The 20,411-nt window shown below is 53.4% G+C and overlaps 1 protein-coding gene and 1 long non-coding RNA gene across 2 annotated transcripts; both read right to left on the bottom strand.

Annotated features, from left to right (window-relative positions):
* Positions 1–1,719: 1,719 nt before the first annotated feature.
* SLC6A16 (solute carrier family 6 member 16) lies at positions 1,720–15,174 on the bottom strand. Its single transcript, XM_051989775.1, has 12 exons — positions 15,079–15,174; positions 8,590–8,766; positions 8,025–8,173; positions 7,831–7,954; positions 7,254–7,429; positions 7,064–7,174; positions 6,494–6,735; positions 5,463–5,649; positions 5,132–5,333; positions 2,604–2,763; positions 2,195–2,357; positions 1,720–1,995 (listed from the first exon to the last, which is right to left on the bottom strand). Exons 1-12 carry the CDS (start codon positions 15,155–15,157, stop codon positions 1,771–1,773), a joined length of 1,995 nt encoding a protein of 664 aa, XP_051845735.1. The 5' UTR covers positions 15,158–15,174; the 3' UTR covers positions 1,720–1,770.
* LOC127556591 (uncharacterized) lies at positions 3,263–5,125 on the bottom strand. The gene is made up of 3 exons (XR_007952480.1): positions 3,935–5,125; positions 3,653–3,790; positions 3,263–3,490 (listed from the first exon to the last, which is right to left on the bottom strand). It is a non-coding gene; the product is annotated as an uncharacterized LOC127556591 (long non-coding RNA).
* Positions 15,175–20,411: the final 5,237 nt, after the last annotated feature.

Genomic DNA, 20,411 nt, shown 5'->3' on the forward strand with positions numbered 1-20,411 from the left:
AGAGCCGTAGGGGGCGCTCTGTCCTTGCCCCAGGAGAGTAACCCCCAAAGACAACAGCTCCTCCTCGGCCCCGCCAGTCCCAGGAGCAGAGGCTGCCAAGGGGAGGGGGCTTCGGAGCCTCGCCAGAGGCCGGCTCCGGGCCCCATGGGTGGTCCCACCCCAGACCCTCCAGGGGTGAGCGCGCAGGTCATTCGGGGTGAGCCGCTGACGTCACCAGGGGGTGGAGCGGACCCAGTCTTTGGGCGGGTCGGCGATCTCCCCTGCTCCGAGGCAGGCTTAGCTCAGGAGGAGGGAGTCACGTGTGCTACTGACCAGGGTGTAACTGACCAGGGTGTTACTGACTAGAGTGTTACTGACCAGGGTGTAACTGACCAGGGTGTTACTGACTAGGGTGTTACTGACCAGGGTGTTACTGACCAGGGTGTTACTGACTAGGGCGCATGGTTTGTCCCTTACAAAGAATGACGTCATCGGTTCCTGTTCCTGGATACTTGGACTTAGGATGATCCGAGTCCCCATTTCAAAAGATCCTGGCAGGCCCGAGCATTGGTCCCAGCGACATCAAGCGTAAGGTAGGAAAAGACCCTGGGCTGCGCTGACTGAACAGCCTGCCATCCAGCCGAAAAAATCTCAGTGAACCACAAGTTCCTTGAGCATTGGCTGTGGGGCGGATCAGCCAAAGGCGCTAACGCTACTGAGGTGAAGGGGATGCCCAGCCTGGGAGAGACTGCTCGTACTCTGCCATGGCGGCTCTCCTTCAGAAAATCTGGTCCGGTTCTGGGCACCTTTAGGAATGACAATAGGCAGGTGCAGGAGCTGTCCAGAGGTGACCTGGCAAAGGGCCTCCAGTCCCTACCTGCTGGGCACCAGTCCCTACTCTGCTGGGCACCAGTCCCTACACAGTGGGCATCAGTCCCTACTCTGCGGGCACCACTCCCTACTGGCAGGCACCAGTCCCTAACCCATGGGCACCGGTCCCTACTCCGCTGGGCACCAGTCCTTACCCAGCAGGCACCAGTCCCTACACAGTGGGCATCAGTCCCTACCTGGTGGGCACCAGTCCCTACTGGCAGGCACCAATCCCTAAACCGCGGGCACCGGTCCCTACTCCGCTGGGCACCAGTCCTTACCCAGCAGGCACCAGTCCCTACCCATTGGGCACCGGTCCCTACTCTGCTGGGCACCAGTCCCTACTGGCAGGCACCAATCACTAAACCGCGGGCACCGGTCCCTACTCCGCTGGGCACCAGTCCTTACCCAGCAAGCACCAGTCCCTACACAGTGGGCATCAGTCCCTACCTGGTGGGCACCAGTCCTTACCCAGCAGGCACCAGTCCCTAACCCGTGGCTATCTGTTGAAAACCAGCACAGTCACCTTGGAAAAACCATGGTGAGGGGTTGTGGGTGGTGGCGGAAACAAGACGACCATGTGCTCCAAGGGCACATGGAGGGGGAAGGGAGGATCCAGAAACCCGAGGCCCAAGGGGCTTTGCTTGCTCGCAGGGAGAGCTGCCCCCTAGTGGGGGTGAGGTGCCCCCTCATTGCAGGGCTTTAGGGAGAGGCCCTAGTATTTCTGTGGAGGGAGGAGCCGGGCTAGGCCATGGTGGGGGCTCTCCAGTGGGGGAGCCCCCCCCCCGACACCTTTGGGCCCCACGGGCGTTCCCAAGGATTTCCAGAGGGCTGAGGGGCCAGGCTGTCCCAGGCCGACACAGCACAAACTACCAGCGGCCCACCGGCCTTTTATTGAACTTGGGCCTCTGTGGGCCGGGCTCAGAACTTAGAGGGCCCTGCTTGCGGCTCCTGCGCCGACTCGTGAATGGAGGATATCACGGGGAGCTCGGGGTACAGACTTTTGGGCAGTGGGGACACGGCGGACTTCTTGAACTTCTTGAGACACTTGAACATGCCGACCAGGATGGGCAGGAAGGTCACGAAGGCCAAGCTAAAGCCCAGGATGATGGCCCACGTTGGGTAGAAGAGCTGCGCCTTTGTGCCCTACGAAGGCAGACATGGAGACAATCACTCAGGGGTCCTGTGGGCCAAGACTGGGCCATGAAGCCATTGGGTCTGGATGGGGGCTCAGAAAGAAGGGCTTCTGGGAAGGGGAGGTGAGGCACATGGGACCCCCGGGGTGGGGGATGGGGAAAGCACGTGTCTGTGTCCTCAGAGGGGGCTGGGGACCCTGGGAGCTCACAGTGTGCTTGTCCCAGGATTGGTAGGTGTGATCCTTCAGCACCAGATCTATCATGCTGCACACAGTCAGGATCACTATCCCCAGCAAGGTGAAGAAGCGCATCAGGTAATCATGCATGAGGCTGACCCTGAAGCCTATGATGTCCTGTATTTCATTGAAGAACCTGCGGGTCAAGCACAGGATGCTGAGGCAGGAAACTCCTGAAGCCCGGGTCCGGGATGGGGGGCAGTCGGGGCTCCTCTCGTCTCCCCAGACCCCCCCAGCCTGCTTCCCCCTGGCCCTGAAGGCCCAGGTCTCCCAGCTTCACCCTTCTTTGGGGATCTCCCAAAGTCTCTGTGGCCCCTCCACGCTGTCCCGGAGTCTCCCAAGACCTCCCTCGGTACCCCGGGCCATCGTGGCTCCCAGTCACCTCTTAGCCCCGTAGAACCAGGCCACGCTAACGTTCTCAAAGAGGACCACGACAAAGAGAATCACGGAAACCACGAAGTCATCGAAGATGGTCAGGAGGTAGAAGCCAGAGCGCTGGGTGAAGAGGAGGCTGACCAGGAAGCCCAGGCAGCTGATGCTCACTGATGGGTAAGAGGGAGCCCTGTCACGTGTCTGGGTGACCCAGTGGGCAAAGATGAGGGAAGATGGGGGAGTGGGGTCCAGCCGGGCGTCAGGAAAAGGGTCAGTGGGATGGGACTGCAGAGCCAGGGTCTCAGGGAGGCTCACTCTTTTTAAATTCTCCCCTCTCTTCTACACCCATCTCATCTTACCACCCTACTGGCCCAGAGTCTCCTCCTCCAATCCAGCCTCAGATGACATCATCCCCATCTCTGATGACATCATCCCCATCCTCTCCTCCAATCCAGCCTCAGATGACATCATCCCCATCTCTGATGACATCATTCCCATCCTCTCTTCCAATCCAGCCTCAGATGACATCATTCCCATCCTCTCCTCCAATCCAGCCTCAGATGACATCATCCTCATCTCTGATGACATCATCCCCATCCTCTCCTCTTCCAATCCAGGCTCAGATGACATCGTCCCCATCATCTCCTCCTCCAATCCAGCCTCAGATGACATCATCTTTATCCTCTCCTCCAATCCAACCTTAGATGACATCATCCTCATCTCTGATGACATCATCCCCATCCTCTCCTCCAATCCAGCCTCAGATGACATCATCCCCATCTCTGATGACATCATCCCCATCCTCTCTTCCAATCCAGCCTCAGATGACATCATTCCCATCCTCTCCTCCAATCCAGCCTCAGATGACATCATCGCCATCCTCTCCTCCAATTCAGCCTCAGATAACATCATCCTCATCTCTGATGACATCATCCCCATCCTCTCCTCCAATCCAGCCTCAGATAACATCATCCTCATCTATGATGACATCATCCCCATCATCTCCTCCTCCAATCCAGCCTCAGATGACATCATCTTTATCCTCTCCTCCAATCCAACCTTAGATGACATCATCCCCATCTCTGATGACATCATCCCCATCCTCTCTTCCAATCCAGCCTCAGATGACATCATTCCCATCCTCTCCTCCAATCCAGCCTCAGATGACATCATCCCCATCCTCTCCTCCAATCCAGCCTCAGATAACATCATCCTCATCTCTGATGACATCATCCCCATCCTCTCCTCTTCCAATCCAGGCTCAGATGACATCGTCCCCATCATCTCCCCCTCCAATCCAGCCTCAGATGACATCATCTTTATCCTCTCCTCCAATCCAACCTTAGATGACATCATCCCCATCTCTGATGACATCATCCCCATCCTCTCCTCCAATCCAGCCCAATGACTTGGTGACCTTCCTTGTCCCCAGGGATTCCGGCTCTCAACCCCATCCTTCCCAAAGTTCCAAACCAGCCCTGATGCTCCTCCATCTCACTCCCACTGGCCCTCCTGGATCCCCGAATTTGGAGACCGCTGCCCAATCCTGGCTCCGTCTTTGGGAGAGTGAATTGTCCCTAATTTTGAGAAGACATTGGCTGCAGGGGGATTGACACGTTGGCGGGGGAGAGAGCTGAGTTTGGCCCAGAAGATTCCTCCCTTGGCATTCTAACTCGCCGCACTCCTTTTGCTGAGACTGGGCTAAGACACCTACTTTTTGCTTTGGAGAAGTGGAGCATTTCAAATGTAAGGATGTCTCTGAGGGTGGGCAGCTAGGTGGCGCTGCAGTGGATAGAACGCTGACCTTGAAATTGGGAAAACTCATCTTCATGAGTTCGGATTCATCCCTTCCCCTGACTCCTTTCCGCCATCACCCAGGGTCTCACTCTCTGGGCCATCCTTGACTCCTCGTTCTCACCCACCCCCACGGCAATTCTCCCGGCTGACTCCTAGCCATTCTCCTAATTCAGACCTTCATCGCCCCCTGCCTTAAGTGTCATGGTCGCCTCCTCAAGGCCTCCTTGCCACAGATATTCCTTCAGCCTCCACTCACTTGTCAAAGGGGTATGCATACAGGTGTGCAAAGGGCCAGCCTGCCCAGCTGAGGGCGTCATCTTGGAAGTGGGGTATTTTGGGCCCTGAGAGGCAATGGGGAGCTATGGAAGGTTTTGGAGCAGGAGAATGACCTGCTCAAGTCTGACCAGTCAAGTCTGAGAATGACTTGGACAAGTCCAGAGTCCAGGCATTTGCAGGGGCTGCGCCCCCTGCCCGGCGTGCTCTGGCTTCCTCTGGGCTCAGCGAAGGGGCCTCCCGCCAGCAGCTTTTCCAGACCCCCCTTCCCCCTTACTCCTGCCTGCACATGGCTTCCCTGGTAGAATTATAGGCTCCCAGAGAGCGGGGATTGCTTAAGGATCGTCCTTGTTTCCCGGCGCCTGGCACAGGGCCCACGTGGCGCAGGGTGGGGGTTTCCTCCATGCTGGGTGGATTGAACAGAACCAGGGTTGGAGGTCAGGGGTCAAGGTGGAACGTGGCACCTACTCGTGACGGTCCAAGAGGAGCTTCGAAGGCAGGGGAAGGTGTCCTGGAGGGGGACCCGGATGGCCTGCATCAGCGCCAGGGAAGTCGTCAGCCCCAGGCTGACGATCATCAGGAAGAAGATGACCGACCAGATGGGGGTCGAGGAGAAGTGGGCTATGGCCTCGGCGAAGGCCACAAAGATCAGGGCGGGGCCTTCCTTGTTCTGTGGGCAGGGGAAGGCTGTGATGTCCAGACTGGTCCCTGGCACCCCCGCTGCCCCCCATTGGGGCACGAATGAGTGTGGTGGGGGCCCCCTCCCTCAGGAACCCCCCCAAGCCCCGGCCCCACCAACATATATGAGTTCCTTCTCCAAGTTGCAATCCGACACGTGCTCCAAAATCTTGTTCCTCAGGGGTGTCTCAAGTTTGTAGAGCCATATGGTGAATGTTTTGATTGGCTTGCTCTGCATTTCTGGGGGAGGGCTCGCCTCTGGGGGCAGCTTCCCCATTTTGACCAGCTGCTCCAATTTCACAGTGTTCCTGTTTGGGGGGAGGGGGTCACTGTCTGGCTTCCTCCGGCCCTTCCGCCTCCAGGAAGTGCCTCAAACTGGCAGAGCCAGGAGGGCCCGAATGGGCAGTCTCACCGACAGAAGGAATGGCAGGACGGGCTGGCGCTCGGGATGGGAGGGATGAGGCTGAAGGGGGGGTCAGCTGGTGGGGCTCCTCTCCCCGGCTCCCGGGCCAGACCACCCCGAGTCCCTCCCCAGCCAGACCATCCAAAGTCCCCCCTTCCCCCAGACCACCCAGAGTCCCCCCCTCCCTGGCCAGACCACCTAGAGTCCTCCCCCCTCCCTGGCCAGATCACCCAGAGTCCCCCCCTCACTGGCCAGACCACCCAGAGCCCCCCCCAGACCACCCAGAGTCCCCCCCTCCCCCCAGACCACCCAGAGTCCCCCCCTCACTGGCCAGACCATCCAGAGTCCTCCCCCACCAGACCACCCAGAACCCCTCCCTCACCCTCCCTCCCCGGCCAGACCACCCAGAGTCCCCCCCAGACCACCCAGAGTCCCCCCCTCCCTGGCCAGACCACCCAGAGCCCCCCCCAGACCACCCAGAGTCCCCCCCTCCCCCCAGACCACCCAGAGTCCCCCCCTCCCTCACTGGCCAGACCATCCAGAGTCCTCCCCCGCCAGACCACCCAGAGTCCCCCCCTCACCCTCCCTCCCCCCCCAGACCACCCAGAGTCCCCCCCTCCCTGGCCAGACCACCCAGAGTCCCCCCCAGACCACCCAGAGTCCCCCCCTCCCCCCAGACCACCCAGAGTCCCGTGGCTCCCTCCCAGAGGCGGGGTCTCGTTTCCCAGTTCGGGGTCCCGGCCACGCACTGGATGCTGCACTGGCGGATGGTGACGGAGGCGCGGAAGCCCAGCATGCTGAACACCACCTGGGTGGCCAGCAGGCAGGCGGTCAGGCTGGCGAACACCAGGATGAAGGCGTCCTGGGCGCTGTTGCTGTCCTTGCTCGTGAAGGAGGCCAGGACCACGAGGGTGCCGAAGCCCAGCCCCAGATTGAAGAACACCTGCATCCCGGCCTCGTGCCACACCCTCGGGGACGCCATGGCCGAAAACTGCGGGGAGGGGGCGGGGAGAGGGGGGCTGAGGTCTGCGGGGAGGGCACGGGGGGCGGGGAGTCCGGGGCAATGTCTGCCAGGAGGGGGGGCAGGGGCAACCCCAGCTCGGCCCGTACCTCCCGGAGCCCCAGGCTCCAGAAGCACAGGGGCGGCAGGGTGCCAGCGGCCGAAGCTCCGGGAGCGAGCCCAGTCTCCACAGGGACGCAGGGGAAGGGGAAGCGGGTCCCCAGAGAGGGAGGCCCAGCCCAGCTGTCCCCGAATGCCTCCCGGAGGGCTTTCCAGGCTGGGGCGGGGGCTCTGTGCGCCCCCGGCCCGGGCTGCTCACCCTGGTGAACATCAAGTGGCGGAGGCCGTAGACGGAGCCTTCCAGCAGGAAGCTCCGGATGAGGAAGCAGAGCAGGATGACGAAGGGGACGGTCACGGAGAAGTAGAGGATCTGGGGGCGGCAGGGGCCCGAGGTCAGCCGGGCCGCGCAGGGCGTCGGAGCTCGCCGCGCTTCGGCCCCAGCCCCTTACCTTCCCCTGGCACTTCAGGCCCTGAATGGAGAGGAGCGTGACCGCGAGCCAGACCACCAGGATGCACAGGCCGAGGCTGGGGACGAAGCCCTGGCTCTCCTCGATGCTGCTGGTGATCTCCAGGGTCCGACAGAACCAGAAATAGGCGGCCGGGCTGGTGCAGGCGCAGCCAAGATCTAGGGGGGCAGGAGCGGAGTGAGGGGGGGGAGGAGGAGGGGGGCAGGAGCGGAGTGAGGGGGGGGAGGGGGCAGGAGCGGAGTGAGGGGGGAGGGGGGCAGGAGCGAAGTGAGGGGGGGGGGGGGAGGGGGAGGGGGCAGGAGCGGAGTGAGAAGGGGGAGGGGGCAGGAGCGGAGTGAGGGGGGGGAGGGGGAGGGGGCAGGAGCGGAGTGAGAAGGGGGAGGGGGCAGGAGCGGAGTGAGAAGGGGGAGGGGGCAGGAGCGGAGTGAGAAGGGGGAGGGGGAGGAGGCAGGAGCGGAGTGAGGGGGGGGAGGAGGAGGGGGGCAGGAGCGGAGTGAGGGGGGGAGGGGGAGGGGGCAGGAGCGGAGTGAGACGCCTCCGGGGAGGTGAGGGCACTCACTGGGCATGCTGCCATTCACTTCCGGGCACTGGCTCCAGGGCAGCGGGTACTGGAAGGTGTTGCTGAGGTAGAAGATGCCCCAGGCGATGAACACGTTATAGTAGACAATCGTCAAGAAGCACACCTGGGGGAGGGGCAGCGGCTCAGCCTCGTGGGCCCCCCCTCGCCCCCTCCCCCACCCGGCCCCGGCTCACCATGCTGCAGGCCAGGCCCACGCCCCACATCTTGGGGTGGATCTTTGTCCAGACGTTAACGCGAAGGTTCTGCCCCAAAGCCATCTCCAAGAACACCAAAGGGAAGCCCAGGGTGAAAAGCAGCAGCATATAGGGGAAAAGGAAGGCCCCTGGGGTGGGGAGAGAGCGGCGGCTCGGGCACCCGGCTCTTCCCTTTGGGGCCTTCCCTGCCCAACTCTTGCTCTTCAGGGGCCCAAGGGCTCTTCCCTCAACCTCCCCCCATCCACCGCCCCAAGGGTCTCTCTCCGGCCCCGCCCCCCAAGGCCCCAAGGGTCTCTCTCCGGCCCCGCCCCCCAAGGCCCCAAGGGTCTCTCTCCGGCCCCGCCCCCCAAGGCCCCAAGGGTCTCTCTCCGCCCCGCCCCCCAAGGCCCCAAGGTCTCTCTCCGGCCCCGCCCCCCAAGGGGCTCTCTCCGGCCCCGTCCCCCAAGGCTCTCTCTCCGGCCCCGCCCCCCAAGGACTCGGTCCCCGGAGACCCTCCCCCGCTGTGCCCCCCGCAATGGCCGCGGCCCTGCGTGCCCCCACTCACCGCCTCCGTTCTTGTGGCACAGAGAAGGGAATCTCCAGATGGCGCCCAGTCCCACGCAGCAGCCCACCTGCGCCATGATGTACTGGACTCGGTTGTTCCAGGTCTCCCTGTTGTCCGTGCCGTCTCCCTCGAGCAGCCCGGAGGTGCCCGGCTCAGACTCCATCCCACCAGAAGGGCCTGCAGGGAACACCCAGAGCCCCGAAGGCGGGTCCTCCCGATGCCCACAAAGCCGGGGAGAGCGGCGGAGGACCCCCGGGACCCATCTCCCACCAGCTCTAGCCCCTGGGCCATGGAGAGAGCGTCCCCCTCGGTCCCGGCTCCTCTTAGCGGGGAAAAAGCGGAGCCGGGAGGTCCTGCAGCCCCGAAATCGGCGCCTTCCCCTGTGCCTTTCTGCTCCCTTCAAGCCCTGCAGCCCCAAAGGCTCTCAAAGGGTACTGGGAACCAAGCCCATCTACACCTCCCTCGGGATCTAGGACTTGGAAAGTAATGAGTTAACCCCAGAACCTGGGGGCCGGAAACACCTCCCGCATAAAGTGAGCCCAGTTCCCCTAGAACTGAAAACCGCTGACCTAGAACCCAGTCACCCAACAGAGCCCCAGCACGGGCCTAAAATGAAAGCTCCCGGAAACCTCCCCCGCAAGTCTAAGGCCTGCCCCTAGAAGCCAGGGTCCAGCATCCCCCAATCCCAAGAAAGGGTAGACCTAGAACCCCAAAGCAACCACTCCCCCAGACCTAGAACCAAGGACCTGTGAGGAATTCCAAAGCCCTGACCTAGAACCTGAGAGCAGCCCCCCCATTCCCCAGACCACTTCCCGAATCTAGAACCGAGGCTGCTAAGACAGTTCCAAGCCACATCTCGGCCTCTGGCAGCTGGCGGAGTAAGGGTGGGCGCGGTCTCCGCGGCGGGGACGGCTAATGGCCTCCACTCAGTCCCCAAGGAGGTGGCGGCCGGGACACCTGGGTCCCTGTGCTGGTCTCTGGCCCGAGGGAATGGCGTGGGTTGGAGACCTCGGGCCCTTGGCGGGCTGTCCAGGATGGGGGAGGGGGGTGGGGGGCGCCTGAAGGTGTGGGGGGAAGGGGAAAGCCCCCTTTCTCCAACCCCGACCTTCTTGCTCCCTGTACCATCTGACCTGTACCAGGCATCTCTAAGCACTTAGAACTTTTTCTCCCTTCTCAACTCAACACCCCTCTACAGGCTGTGGGGGCGTGGCCTCTAAGGGAGGACCCTTTTCTGGCTCCCTTCGCCCCTCCGTTCCCCCACGGTCCGGTTCTGAATCGCCCGGTCCAGGCGTCAGAGTTCCGGAGCCCCTGCACGCAAACTGGACAGGTGCCGGAGCCACGGGGGCTCTTTGGGACGGTGGGACAGACGCCCCGAGGCAGGCTCGTGGGCACATTCAGTCCCTCTGGGGGCGGACCCTAATGACGGCTCGTGGGTTTGCAAAGGTCTTTGCTGGGTAGCCCGATAATCGCATTTCTCCTATAAGACAACAGACTGAGACAGAGCTGAGGACGCGGAGCTGCAGAGCGGGAGGGCCGTGATTCAAACCCACTCAGATACTCCAAGGGGGGCAGCCCTCCCCCTGGTGCTGAGGGATGGGAAGGGGGCAGGAGAGGAAGGGGAGAGGGAAGCGGGTCATTCCTTGGATTGGCTAGTCATTGATTCAATCGAGATTATCGGGCTTTTGGGGATCAAATACATTCCATCTTATACATTATAACGACCCAAACACACACACATATAATTATGTCAACCCTTACATACACGTTTATAATGACATGTGGAATCATGTCTAACCATACACACACACACACAATCATCACACTACCCTTAAACATATCTCTGTGCCTTTACACACGTGTAATTCTACATCTCCCCTCACACCCTCACACATGTGTTGGAATCTTTACAAACTGCTGACTCATTAGAGTTGATAGATTATTGATCTGATCTTACAAGAAGATGTTTTGGGCCAGAACCTGAAACAAGGTACTAAGTAGAACTAATTAGTACAATGCTTGTGTTCACACCTTTACTCGGAGTTCACATTTTTGGGAGATTTCAGGGTTTAGTATGAGATATCCGAATTCACACCTCCCTTGTAGCTCTTAGAGCCAGAGAGCACTATGGGAGAAAACCCATAATCCCGCTCTCTGATATATAAGAAGAAAGCAGAGGCCCAGTGAAGGGAGTTCAGCTGAATTTAGACTGAGACACATGTTATATATCTGGCTTTACATTTCTATCTGCCCTTGCAGCCCTATCCTGTTTTGTTCTCTAAAATAGCTTTTAGTGATAGCTTTTGTTTTTTACATTGTCCAGATCCCCCCAACCCCCTCAACCCCCTTTCTCACTCCCCCTCAGAGAGACATCCTGTCTGATTCACATTACAATGGGGTCTCGGAGCTCGCTTCCTCCGGATAAACAATTCTCTTGGAAATGATGACTTCTTAGCGTTAGGAGTTATGTCAGAAATAACCACCCAGAATGCTCTTGGGAATCGTGTGAGGATTAAATGAGATCACACAGAGTTTACTATTTAATCCACACGTTTCCTCCTGCTTTGGGTTCTGCCGGGCCATCGATCACACAGAGTTTAGTATTTAATCCTCGCCGTTTCCTTCTGCTTTGGGTTCTGCCAGGCGATCTTGATGCAGTTTTCCCCAACTTGCCCTGCTGCTGGCTGGGTCCCCAGGTAATCCTGGGTAAGTTACTTAACTACACTCTCAGCCTCCGTTTCCTCACCGGTGAAATGGAGATCGCGGTAGCCCCCAGGGTAAATCCCCAAATTATAGCTCAGGGACTAAAATGCTTCCCTCCTCTAGCTACATAATGTAAGCCCAGTTGGTCTGAGAGACAACTTTCCTGGCGGTGACTCATGGACGTGAGGAGGTCCCCCCCATCGCACACACACAACATGGCAGTGGGCCTGTGTGGCTCATAGGGAGTCTTCTCCCCCCCCAAACCCTCAAGGGAAACTTTGATTCCTGCCAGGAGAAGCAGGAGGATCAAGCCAAAGCCATTCTGCTCTTAGAGAGAAGGGGCTCTGAGCTTGAATGGTGGCCACCCACTCCTCTGAAATAGTATTAGTCCAGGGGGACCCCGTCAGGTTCAAGCTAACGTCTACTTGCTATTTCATTACCAGGAGGAAGGAAGACCCCAGGCTTTATAGCAAAGGCTTAACCCCTTTCCCTCAGATACCATTTCCACACTGAGCAGACATAGGAGGTGGCCAAGAAAGCACAACAGACAGGTAAATAAAGTGGGCCCGGTGACTCGCCCGGAGTCACACAGCTGGTAACAAGGTCAAACTTGAACTCCGAAAGACTTTCTGGCACTCCCTGAGCCACTCCTGCCCACCAGACGTTCAGCCGCGGAACAGTGTCATTCATGCACAAGTACAAACGGGAGACGGGACTTTAAAAAAGAAAAACTTCAACTCGATTTCCCGACCCACTAAATAGCAAAATCAAGTGGAAGACTCTGTCTCTGAGGAGTCACAATAGTTGTGATTTTAACTGATTCTACATTATGGATCCCTTTTCCTCCCAGAGCGTTTCCTCACTTTTCTACCTGATCTGACAGGAAAGACCACTCGAATTTCTTGAAGGTCAGTGGTCCCAAATGCCAAACGTGGTTGGGTATCCTTCAGGAGATACCATAGGTAGTCAGATTGCCTTCTTCGTACAAGACAAATATGGATTTTTTCTCTCCCCCCCCCCCCATGCCAATAAGAACACTGGAGCAGGCTCCCTTGAAGAAAGCTTTCCTGTCCCCATCTTCAGCAATCTTACTCCAAATTCTCTCTCGGTACGGGATTTCCTACCATCAGTAGTCAAATGGGTTCCAGGGAAATCTAAGAGTTAAGACAAATTAGAGAATTGTGGTTCCCGATTCCAGGAGACCAGATTAGCAGTAAAACCCTCCAGAACAGGATATTTTATCCACCTATCCGCTCCCCCCCAAAATACTTGAAAAGCCAAGTTAAGGACGGGGGTAGAGAAATATCTGATTAAGGAAAGCATCCCTTTTTACTTTGGAAATGAGATTATACCATCCATCCTAGCTTTCTATTATTTGTTACAGTGACGGGTTTGTGCTGTTCCTGCAGTGATATTTGGGCCCTCTCGATGGGGGCTCGCCGTCAGTCGGGAAGCTGCCCTTTTTGTTATGGTTCACAAAGGGTTGGAGACTGAAAGCCTGTGAAAGAGCCAAAACTCAGGGAACAAATGATCCTTGCACAGAACCTTTCTAGAACCTGCCTGTGCCAGGTTAAGGTGCATTTTGGGTCCTTGTGAGGTAACATTTTTTGAATAGAAGGGGAAATTTTCAGAGAAACCTTTGAAGACTTGAATGAACTGAGGCATAGTGAAGTGAGCCAAACACTATGGAATAATAATAACAATGGAAAGAAAAGTGACTCAGAGAGACTTAGTACTTCTGATCAATGAAATGATCAATTGGGGTTCCAGAGGACTGATAAGGCAGTGTCCTACCACCATGCCCAGGCAGAGAGAGGATGGATTCTCAAGGGGTAAAATGAAATGGAAATTTCCTGGCTCAGATGATGTGGGGATTTGTTTTGTTTGACGGTTGATACTTTTAACCAAACTCTGTGTGTGTGTGTTTCCATTGGATGAGGAGTAAAAAGGAAATGTTAAAAACCAAAAGGAAAGAAAAAGTGCATAATAAATACTTAATAAATGCTTGTTGACTGATTTTTGATCTAGAAGAGAGTCACTGAAGCAATGCTTTTTAAATGCCCAGAAGAGAAAAGGAAGACCAGAAGGAAACATGAAGAAGGCTAACAGCTTTGAAGGTTACATGTTGAATTTATCATATGCTTCAAGGGAAAATCAAGCGCAATGTCATGGAGATTCAAAGTTTTGTGGACTGTCCTGGTGATTTTTTAAAACATCAACTTTAAAATTAACTTTCCTTCGAGATGTGACATGAATCCTGTAACAGGTTGTCCCTGAGACAATATGAGCACTTTGTTTAGTCTCCTTTTGTTCCCTAGTACAGAGTATAAGCCTGTGTGTGAACTGAATCACAGAAGCTGGGCCGGGAAGGGATTGTTTTATTAGAGGGACTTCTCTACGTGATATTTGGGCATGGGGTAAATGGATTTTTTCCATGTGGAATAACCTCTCCCTCTCTTTTCCCCCACACACCATGGTCAATCGAGGGAAGCTTAGATTAAGACAAAATTATGCATTCTAGAAGATTTTATTGTCCCAAGAGTCAATGATTTCAAAAAAAACCCCACAAAAACCAAAAAACAATGGACAGCCGATTTTAATTTCCTTGAGGAAATTAGGAAAAGATTGCTAGAGCTCTGAAGCACAACTACTTAAGGTCCCTGAAAGAAAATGGGAGGAAATGGCTACTAACGGCCTTAAAACAAAAATACTAGTGATCTTACAGATCAGAAGCAATCCCATTGTTTCCTCTCTTGTCAAAATACCAATGAAACATCTGGGAAGGCGTGAGATTTTTTTTTCTACCAGCACACTCTCCTCCCCATCTCAACTCCCCTAAACAACCCACTCCTTGTTACTCAAAATAGAAGTGAAGGACCTGAGGAGGTGGGTGATTTTGATCTTCAATTGGGAAAGCTGAGGGAATCTTGCTTCCAGAAAGGCATGATGACATGGAATAGAAAGAAAGAAGCATCTATTAAGTGCCTATTGTGTGCCAAGAACTCGACACATAGGATTTCATTGGATCCTCACAACACCACATCTATTATTATACCTATTTTACAGTTGAAAAAAATGAAGACAAATGAAAAAAAAGAGATAAAAAAGAAATACCCATGCTGTTTTTGTTCCCAACAAATAAGGAAGAAATCTTTTGGCTATTGAAAAACAAATAAATAAATAAAAGTTGAAAAACGTTGTTAAGTAGTCATAATTTCGTGTTGTCCCCAAGGAAACAAATCTTGTTAAAAGTCTCTATAGGTATCACATTGCCCTGATTTTGAGAGGAGATTTTCATGCGTACAGCATGAGAATAATGACTAAGTCACTTGGGGAAGCTCAAACTCCCCTTTGCCTTCCTGTCTGAGAATTGTCAGTTTTCTCTTCACTTTATCGTTCCGTGAGTCAGTGAGACCCTATGTTAACATTAATACAAGACAGTCCACCGAGTATCTATTAGAAAAGACATAAATAAATGGGGTGAGAGACTCCCATCGCAGTTCCTATCTGCTTTGTTACTTTTGACCAAGGCGATAACCGTTGTACCTCCGATGAGGGAGAATATGTTTGAACCTTCTCTTCTTCCTAAATCACATCAGGAAATACCCTTTTGTTAAAACAGACTGATGAGATGAAACCGGGGCCCTCACCGTCTCTTATGGGTAACATCGGGGAGGGCAGAGTATCTCTAGAACCCTGGTCCGTGAGTGGGATCTGCTAGGGCGCAGGTCGACGGGGAGACTCGGGGAGCCCCACAGACACCTTGGCTCCCACAACGACATCTCTTACCTGCTTCTGATGTTCTGGAAGGAGAAGCGTCTCGACTCCAGCAGAAGGCCCCAGGGGTTTTCACCAGGCACAAGGTCATCTCTGGATTCTGCAGAGACTCTGTCTGAACCTCTTTCCCTTTGTGAGATCAGAACCTGAGTGGAATGCGCCACGATCCTGATGACCTAGGAAAAGCTGTGTTATGTCATGCAATGGATCCTGGGGGAAAAAGGCGAACCATTCTGTGGAAACCAGGGGACCCCCCGCCAGCGGGTTTGGGAGAAGAGGTGGAGAGAAAAATGGCCCTGAGAAGGAGAAAGAAGGGAGGCTTGTTCTGTTAAACCTTTCAGCCATGAAACTCCTCCAAGCTTCCTTAATGGAACTAGAGTTCAAGTTGAGTATTTATTTAATCCACGCTTTTCATTCTTTGCTTCTGACTTGGCCAATGACAAGAAAATGGTACCTGATAATAATTGTAGCTGATATTTATGTAGCGTTGATTATGTGCCAGGCACTGTGCTGAGGACTTTAACAAGAAGATAGCTAACATTGATATTTATATAGTACCTACTATGTTCCAGGCAGTGCGCTAAGAATTGTTAACATTAATACAAGACAGTCCACCGAATATCTATTAGAAACGACATAAATAAATGGGGTGAGAGACTCCCATCGCAGTTCCTATCTGCTTTGTTACTTTTGACCAAGGCGATAACCATTGTGCCCCCCGCACAATATAATATAATAATAATATTATTATTATTAATAATAATAATAGCTAACCTTTACATAGCACCCACTATGTGCCAGGCACTATACTAACAACTTTAACAACAACAAAAACAACATTGGCTAAGTTTACATTTATTTAGCACCTCTTATGTTCCAGGCAATGTGCTAAGAATTATAATAATAATAATAATAGCTAACATTTATATAGCACCTACTATGTGCCAGGGAGTGTGCTAAGAACTGTAGTAGTGATAATAACAGCTAACATTTATATAGGACCTACTGTGTGCCAGGCAGTGTGCTAAGAACTGTAGTAGTAATGATAATAATAATAGCTAACATTTATATAGCACCTATTATGTGCCAGGCAATAATAGCTAACCTTTATATAGCACCTACTATGTGCCAGGCACTATGCTAACAACTTTAACAACAAAAACAACATTGGCTAAGTTTACATTTATTTAGCACCTCTTATGTTCCAGGCAATGTGCTAAGAATTCTAATAATAATAATAATAGCCAACATTTACAGAGTGACTATTATGTCCCAGCACTGCGTTTTACTCACTTTACAATTACTGTCTCATTTGATCCTCACAACAACTCTGGAGAGGGAGGTGCTATTATTATTCCCATTTTACAGATGAGGAAACAGAGAGTGAAGTGATTTGCTCAGTCAGCTAATAACTGACATTTGAACTTAGGTCCTCCTGCCGGCAGGCCCAGTGTCCTAGTTATTGGGCCATCTAGTTGTCCACAGACGATAGGATGGCAAATAAATAAATAAATAGTATTTTTATCACTGAGATTTTTGATAAGAACTTAATTTATGACACCACAAAATATATGAAAAAAACTTCTGGTTTTATGAATATGAATTTATAAATTGTAAGACCAAAAATCAGGTTTATATATTGAATTTCTTTTAAAATGTTGGCTTTTTAATATGAACTTAATCATCAAGAAACACAAACATCTCATATAAAAGTATAAGAAAGAGGATTGAACGAGAACGGTGAACTCCTCTTGTCACTGGCCGAGTGAGACGCAGGACCCCGAGGCCCTTTCTCTAACTGGACTGCCAGAGCGTCAGGCGGGCCGTGGTGTCTGCTCTCCAAAATGACTATTTTACGCAGACCCGGCATAGGCGGACAAAAAAGCCATCCAAGAGCCCTCAAGGTCTCTCTTAAGAACCCTAGAACTGGTTGTATGACCTGGGCCACTGGCAGGGGGACCGCCACCATGGGCGCTCTCCTCAGGGAAGGTGGGCGCAAAGTTGGGGGATGTGCCCCCAGTGTCCCGGCCTGGGCCCGGCGCTTGGAGCCATAATCGGCTGCCATTTTGGTGGTCCTCCCCCAGACCCTTTTCCTGGCGATTGTTGCTGCAGTGACTCACAGACCCGTGTGACTCCAGCAGATTGAGGAGAATCCTGGCTCTTTGCCCCTCAGCAGGGGTTATGGGTCAGGGGTATGTTATGGCTGTTCGGGAGTGTCCAGCCCTCTGTGATCCCACCTGTGCTTTCCCAATCTCCATCTCCAGCCTATTTTACAGATGCAGAAACTGAGGTCAACAGGTTAAGTGACCCTCAGCTTAGACGGTATTTGGGCTCAACTCTTCCTGGCTCCCGACCAGCCGTTCCCAGCAAGAGGTAACCACTTTCAGATGTGGCCAATGTGGTGGAACTGGACTTGTCGGTAGCAAAGGAGGACTTGGATGGTTTGAGGGAAGGGGTGCTTGAAGCATTGTGGTGATAGCAATGGAACAAGCATCTATTAAGTGCTTACTGTGTACCATGGGCAGTGAGAAAGTGTTAATGAATCATCAAAAAGATGGAACCTAAGAGAACAGCAGGAAATTCAGGAGGGAGGTGGCCTTTAGCAAAGAATAGGAACTATCCGGGAAATTAGAATTGTCGACCTGTTTAAAAAACAAGCTGCGGGCTGGGGAGATTCCCGAGTTCCATCCCAGGCGGTTTCTGTCTTAATGTCCATACTGCTGCTGGTTCTCAAATTGTTGAGAAAAAGGAATATTTTAAAGGAAAAGAAATGTCATGTGAGCACTTAAGTCAATTAATACTTACTTTGCCGAGTAATGATTTATACCATTCATCTTGGAGCTAATCCTTTCGGTTTTGATGGCTTCCGAGGGTAATTAGTCATGGTTTTCCAGGGTTTCTTCTCCCAGATCGATATTCTTGCGATGATAAGTCGGGTCATCTTTTGGGGGTCTCAATTCTTCCCCAGCTCTTAGTCCCCCACTGGGTGCGGGCCCAGCCAAACTGAAACCTGAGCAGGACCTGCATTCGGAAGGTCAAGGTCACTCCCCGAGTCCCCAAGATCACCAGAGTCTTGAATTGTCTGCTGCCACTGGATCCCAATGACTGGAGGAGAGAATCCAGCTGACAGCTTTTCAGCTCAGTCTCACTTAAACTCAATTCATCCCCCGAGATGTCACCGGTTTCCTTGGAGGACAAAGGATGAACAATAAATGAACCCAATGTGCCAGCACGGTTGTGTTTTTTCTACAGATTCACACTCCTATTTCAAAGACATGTTGTACCTATAATGCATACTTGGAAAAACCAACGGAACACTTTCTCAAATGTGAAAACGAGTCTATCAGCGGACAAGGAGAATTCAGAATCCTAAGAGCTCGGAAGGGCTCTTCCTGAATTTAACAACAAACGAGCTAAAATTGAGACGCACTTGAGAAACACTGATTCCGGTACTCATCGTTTTGGAAAGCAAAGGGTCGCAGGAGTTAGGCCCATTCCAGGTTCACAGGGAATCCAGTGAAAGAAAGGTCAGTGCAAGGACTTGGACTCCGGAGGGAGACGAAGACCTTCCCTCCGATGCTCATCCTCTCGATGGGACGTTTGCTTTCTTTCTAATCCCTTCCTCTTCTGCAGCTGCGAGGATGTGGTGAAGACATCTGCGAGATGTGGTGAAGACATCTGCACCACGGCCGGGAGCCCCCAAGCTGTTATATCTTTGTTTATCGGTTAGTTTTCCATTCCTTGAAGATCTCTTTCACTGACTGCCCGTGTAGCAGGATCTGCCTTTAAGCTTCCTACAGGACAATTTACAGAGAATCTGGGAGACAGCACGTACCAAAGTGCTTGATAAGTCAATGTTCACGGACTCCTAATGGTTTGTTCTTTCCAGCCTGGCCCTTCCTAATGGTTTGTGTTTCATTTTACAGATACTGTGGTTGTTACGGAGTATAAATGGTATCTGAGGATAGGTCACCTTTTCCCTTTGGCAAATTATTATCCAAATATTTAGATATTTGGAGACCGAGTTAATCTAAATTTTAAGAAAGTTGGTCTCCAACTCCAAAGGATTCTGGGAAGACGGAGGAGTAGGTTGATAGATTTCAAGCTCTCCGATTTTCCCCACAAATAGAACAAATTTGCGCCTTAGAGTGAACATCCACTGGTGAAAAATCAAGATTTGGGGCAGAATGGGTCCTCCTGGTACGGCTAGCAGATCTGAAGGAAGACCCCTGGCCAGGGACTAATCCGGCTGAACCACAAGCCTCCGGCCAGTTCCCACAAACCCCAGTGGGGACCCTGCGGCTCGCTGGGTGTGGTGCAGCCTCAGCAGGAGCCAGAGACTTTCATCGGCTGGTCTGTCTGTGGAGTCGGGGTCTGAATCCAGGAAGACCGAGTGGCCTGGACGGAGTGGGAGCGTGGGAGTGTGCTGCAGGGACTCGGGCCGGAAGCAGCCAGCACAAGCAGGGGCAGGGGCATGGCTGGATGTGGACACTTGCGGGGGAGGGAGCTCTTGGTTTGAGGTTCCTGGTCAGAGGAGAGAGCTTAAGGGGAGCCGGGGCACCCCCATCCCACCTCATGATTAGAGATGCTTACATTAATACTTCATATTTTAAAAAATCAACCGGCAAAGAAGCTGATCCTATTCCAACTGACATTTTCAAGATGGAGGACCCACTGCTCACGCAAAAGCCGACTGAAATTTTCTGGGTTATATGGCGAGAGATGTTGCAGAAGTCCAGGATGCCTTCAGTGTTCGTCTCTGTAAAAGTAAGAAGCAGATTTGTAAGTCTATTCTTTTTTCTATTGTTTTATTTGTAAATCTGTTCATTGTAAAGAAAAGATTTGTCCTGTGACAACCACGGGGGCTCTCAGTCACTGAGACAAGGTTTTGCCAATGCCCACCTGGTAGGTGGACCCTCTGCCTAGAAGATGGCCGACCACTTGAGGACCAATATGGCTTCAGAAAGGACCGAGGGGCTCCCGGAGAAATGCCAGGAGCAGCTCAGGGGCATCTGGCCAGTCCAGAGGCTCTTGGAGAACTGAGGCAAAAGGGGGACATCTGGAGAAACTCGGCAGTATTTTGCATCAAGTTCCATGGTGGTGGCCCCGCGTCCGGACAGTGGTCGGTGCTCCTGAGCTTTCCCAGTCACCAAGGGAGTGAAACCAGGCTGGGCGCCGGCTCCTGGGCTTTCAGAGGGAGGTTTCAGCCATGTTGTCAAAGGCCTTCAATGCGGATGAAGACGTGTTAAAGTCACTGCAGGTAATGATTTAATATGAAAAGGCCCGGAGCCACAACTCCAGAGGGCGAGGGTCCGCCGTCGGAGAACCATCAGTTACAGCAGATC

Source organism: Antechinus flavipes, chromosome 3 (genome assembly GCF_016432865.1).
Source record: "Antechinus flavipes isolate AdamAnt ecotype Samford, QLD, Australia chromosome 3, AdamAnt_v2, whole genome shotgun sequence".
Taxonomy (NCBI): Eukaryota; Metazoa; Chordata; class Mammalia; order Dasyuromorphia; family Dasyuridae; genus Antechinus; species Antechinus flavipes.

Bases quoted from the DNA above. Each gene is read 5' to 3' on its own strand.
- SLC6A16 (XM_051989775.1), bottom strand. From the start codon at position 15,157: ATGACCTTGTGCCTGGTGAAAACCCCTGGGGCCTTCTGCTGGAGTCGA. The intron at 2,764-5,131 runs GTAGGTGCCACG...CTTACCCATCAG, and splicing joins CTCCTCTTGGACCGTCACGA to TGAGCATCAGCTGCCTGGGC. The intron at 1,996-2,194 runs GTGAGCTCCCAG...CTGCCTTCGTAG, and splicing joins AATCCTGGGACAAGCACACT to GGCACAAAGGCGCAGCTCTT.